Source organism: Monopterus albus, unplaced genomic scaffold (genome assembly GCF_001952655.1).
Source record: "Monopterus albus unplaced genomic scaffold, M_albus_1.0 scaffold377.1, whole genome shotgun sequence".
Classification (NCBI taxonomy): Eukaryota; Metazoa; Chordata; class Actinopteri; order Synbranchiformes; family Synbranchidae; genus Monopterus; species Monopterus albus.
The window spans coordinates 173,201-177,395 of NW_018128257.1; the positions used below are offsets into that span (position 1 = coordinate 173,201).

Here is a 4,195-nt window from a genome sequence, read left to right on the forward strand (position 1 = left end):
AATGGGGCAATGTTTCATTTGCAAAACTGCAAAAATTAGAATCCTCAGTTCCCAAAGGATTAGAACATGTAATTAAAAGGAAAGGTGATGGAACACAGTGGGAAACAGGCCTCTGGCCCAACTTTTGTTTAAATGTCCTGCAGGCATCCAATTCTAAATGTGTTTACATTTACAAAATGCAATTAAGTTGGACAGCAAAAACACTGAAAACCTTTTCTCTGTACATTTGTCAGTTAAATAAAGGTTCACACAAAATAACACATCACAGATTTTAGTTACTGCATTTTGTAAAATGTCGCAACTTTTCTGGAAATGGGGTTTGCAGAAACCTTTATCAGCAGGCATCAGAGGAATAGCTGTCCAGTGTAATCAGTGTGACATTCTGACCCTCCTACACATGATCAACTTCAGAAACTAGGAAAAACCTAACCTTGAATGTTTTTAATATTATTAATTACTTAACTTATTTTCAGATATTTTAGTTAATTCCAAATTTCATTTTTATTGTGCTGTAAAAAAAATCGTTCATTGTTGCTTGTGACTTGTTCATTAACTGAACAGCAGATATGATAAACTCTGAATTCCATCAGCACAGCTGTTGGAAAAACGATATTAGGCTACAATTAAAAAAACAGCTTTCTCCATTTGATATTTTTTACAACAAAACTGGAATAAATTACAATGTATGCCAGAGGTGATGAACCCACAAAGACTTATCATCCTTTTTAGCACTGTTTGGGTTTTAAGGCCCAAAACGTTACTGCTCTTCTTCAATCTCACAACTCTTATCTGCATTATTTCTGGCAGCAGCAGGCAGCCCCCATACCCTACCTCTCAGTGTCAGCTGGGATGGAACCCTCAATGATAAGCTGGGTGAATGGATCCTGTGGATTATTAAACCCATAAGACAACACTGTCACTTCAATTATCCTGACTCCATTTCTTTCTCTACTGTAACAAAATAGATTTTGCATCATTAAATTTTCATTGTTAGATTTAACTGGATACTTTAGGTCTGCTATTTGATTATCTCTGCTTTCTCTGAATGCAGCTTATTTACTTTCAATGTGTATTTTAGTAGAAATGACAATTATGAATGATTGAAAATGTCTAGAGTAAAAACTGCACTGCCCCTGATTTCCCAGGGTGTGATACGACAGACTGAGAGCCAACTTCACAGTCTAATTGCTGTGAGCTACAGAGAAAATATTTGCATTTGCAAAGCCAAGTATCTGTAGATAAGGTGTGGATAGAAGCTAACAATGTCCAGGCCTTCAGAACAACAGTGAAGGAGGAAGGACGAGAACCAATGGCAAGAGAGGAGTGGAGGTCAAGTGGGATAAAAAAACAGATGTGTGCAGACATAAACTAGAAAACCATCTGGTGGAGATAAAGGTTTAGAGTACAGTGTCCGCCAACACCCACATATTCCGCTCCCTGTTTTAACTTCAGGGTCATTTGCACACCCAGCAATGTAAAAGACAAGAGCGCTGTTGTTTTTGGTTCTGTGTGGCCATTAAGTGCTGCAAGTTTTACTATCCCACTGCACAAACACAACACAGTAGTGGAGCTTAATTCAGGTTGTCAGTCAGTAAGAATAACTGTTTTACACCACAGCAGTCACTCAAGGTAACTATGCTACAACATTTGCACTGAAATCAATATATTAATGTATAATTTAATATACCTAAATGTGTGTATTGTTGTCACAGTTGCAGAAGAGAAACCAGAAGTTCTGGTTTCACTCTCTAAAAGGGCTACTGTTTATTAAGAGCTGAGTCCATTTTCATTCATTTATCAAATATGAAAATGCCAGCTGGGGCAAAATGGGTGAAATAAATGTACTACAAGCCTGTCTTACAATGCTAGACTGCTCTGATCCGGTTTCTGAGCCTCAACTTGAGCTTCCCAGAACTATCAAAGTGACTGTTAGGTCACAGCACAGTGACAGCTCTGTAGACATCACTGAATGAATAATGTTCCAGCTGCTCCCAACACCAAAGGCCAAAGCCAGTGACTGTGAGACAACTCCTCTTTCATGTGATGGATGTACTTAACAATGTAGTCTTTCTTTCATACAGTAAAACACTATGGAAGAGCAGACCACAGTCAAACTGTTGGTGCAAGAACCAGGCAGGGAAATAACAGCCCCCTACTGCCACTTCCCATCAGCTCCACTGAGAGCACCTTTTTACTAATCCGATCTCGTGGAGCTTAAAAAAAAACTTTGGCACATCTATGTGCTTCCAATTTAACTCTGGTGTGCCTTGTTCCTGTGGTTTCTCTACTTGCTTCCCACATAGAAAGATTTAGCGCAGTGTGAGGTCAAGGACATCTGTAGGTGCTTGTTGACAAGGCCATACCTCCAAATGCAAACTGACATTTACATTTACCTACCTTTAAATAGAACAGGTTAAAGTCAGTCTTCTGCTTGCAACATTTAAGTGACCTGCATAAATCATATGCATATATTAAGACTGACTCAAATAACTGCAGTATTTGTAATGTGAATGAGGTCACTCCCGGTGGTGAACCAAAGAGAATTATTACCCCTGTGCATCTCCCCTTAGCTCTAGGAATTAGTAGAAAACAAAACTAAAAGGACAGCGAGTGTAATACTCATGCGATATTCTGGTTTTACTGGCCATTTTGATTTTATTAGTTCATTGGTCTTACTGGTTTTTTATGTATGAAATTTGTCTTTTAGAATGTATTTTAAATTATGAATGGCTGAGAGAATACTGCTAAACGTGTCAGTAGACGACTGAAGGAATGGATAAACAAATGAATGTTACCTTGGGAAATTATGCATTTTTACTTTTATCTGACACTTTACAGAGTAAACTATTCATCAGAAAAATCGACCAATTAATCGACAATATAAAAGAAGATAGCTGCAGTCCTAATTGTTTTCTCTATCCTTTGGCCTGAACCAAGATTTCCAGTGCTTGTTGTTGCTGCATGGCCTTAGCATGTAGCTGTCTTTTCACAAAGGTGATGTGCAGCTGCCTATTCAATATCTGGATAATTCTGTATAATGTCTCTTGGTGTGAGCAGCTGTGGGTCTCACCAGTTTGTAGTCTTTGTGCAACTTGTAGTACCGGAACATGTTGCAGAGGACAGTCGAGGCCGCTGTGGCAGCTTTTAGACTCCCAGAGCTAAACCGAGACACAGTGACAGACAGTGAAAAACTAGGAGCACTAATAGAGAGGAAATACCAGAGCATAAGTGGAGGGAAGAAATAAACATTTTAAGATAACAGGCAAATTAGCTAAAGGGTTTTTTTGTGTGGTCACTGATCTTAGGGGAGAGCAATAACAGGCTCAGGAATATGGCAGCAAAGACCACTGAGAGGTCCCAGCTTTGGTACACTGTAACTGAAGGACTGGAGAAAGGAGCATCAAGAAAAGGGTTTCTTACCATAAAACAGTTTTCATCGATTAATATATTTGTGAGTTACTCAGTTTTACTCTTCTTGCTTACTGAAACAGCAGCTCTGTTTTCTCAGGGCACCACACTGATATCTGAGGATTAATGGACAGTCTTACCTGTTATCATGGGATGTCTTGATTCCCACCAGCTTTGGCAGGCCGTTGAAGTATGAGATGTCACGTGCTGCCAAGGAACTGCTGGTGACCAGGTTATTCAGGGCTCCACAGATGTTGACCACCACTTCGCTGGACGGCGTTTTCTGAAGACCATCACTGGGCAGCTTGGACACCAGAACATTCACCATGTTCTTAGCTGCACAGACACAGAGCGAGGTTGGCCATCTGACAGTACTGCTTAAGGATCATGCTCTGACTTTTCAGTACTTTCAGCCTTTGAAGGGTCCCCCACTGCCAGTTTGGTGTCAGATAATCTAAGACTCGCTCATGCTGTCTGTTAGGGGGCACGCCACCAATTCAACACATCAAGTTCAGTTATATCATCATGAGGAGACCTAGCTTGTGAACAGCTGTAAAACATATTTGGCTATGAGTTTGAAGACATGGCAACACCTAGAAAAATATCTACAGCTCTCTGCATTGCCTCATAATTTGTAATCAGAGATGGTTTCAATACCTTTTCAATATGATATTTGAGTTTCATACTACAGTTTTTGTCATGTATTACCCTAGATTTTCATTAGCTAGACAAATCAGTGGACATCAGCTATGAGATGCACTCATATACAGCAAATGCAGGGCTTGAG

General features: G+C 39.7%; 1 protein-coding gene across 2 annotated transcripts in view; it reads right to left on the reverse strand.

The window, feature by feature from the left end:
• The window catches only part of LOC109951340 (plakophilin-3-like), a 35,311-nt gene that overhangs the window by 5,109 nt on the left and 26,007 nt on the right, over positions 1-4,195 (reverse strand). For both annotated transcript variants that reach the window (XM_020585803.1, XM_020585802.1), the window contains exons 11-12: positions 3,549-3,744; positions 3,071-3,158 (exon numbers count right to left, since the gene is read on the reverse strand). In XM_020585803.1, the coding sequence (XP_020441459.1) occupies positions 3,071-3,158; positions 3,549-3,744 (284 nt within the window). The remainder of the gene's footprint in view (positions 1-3,070; positions 3,159-3,548; positions 3,745-4,195) is intronic.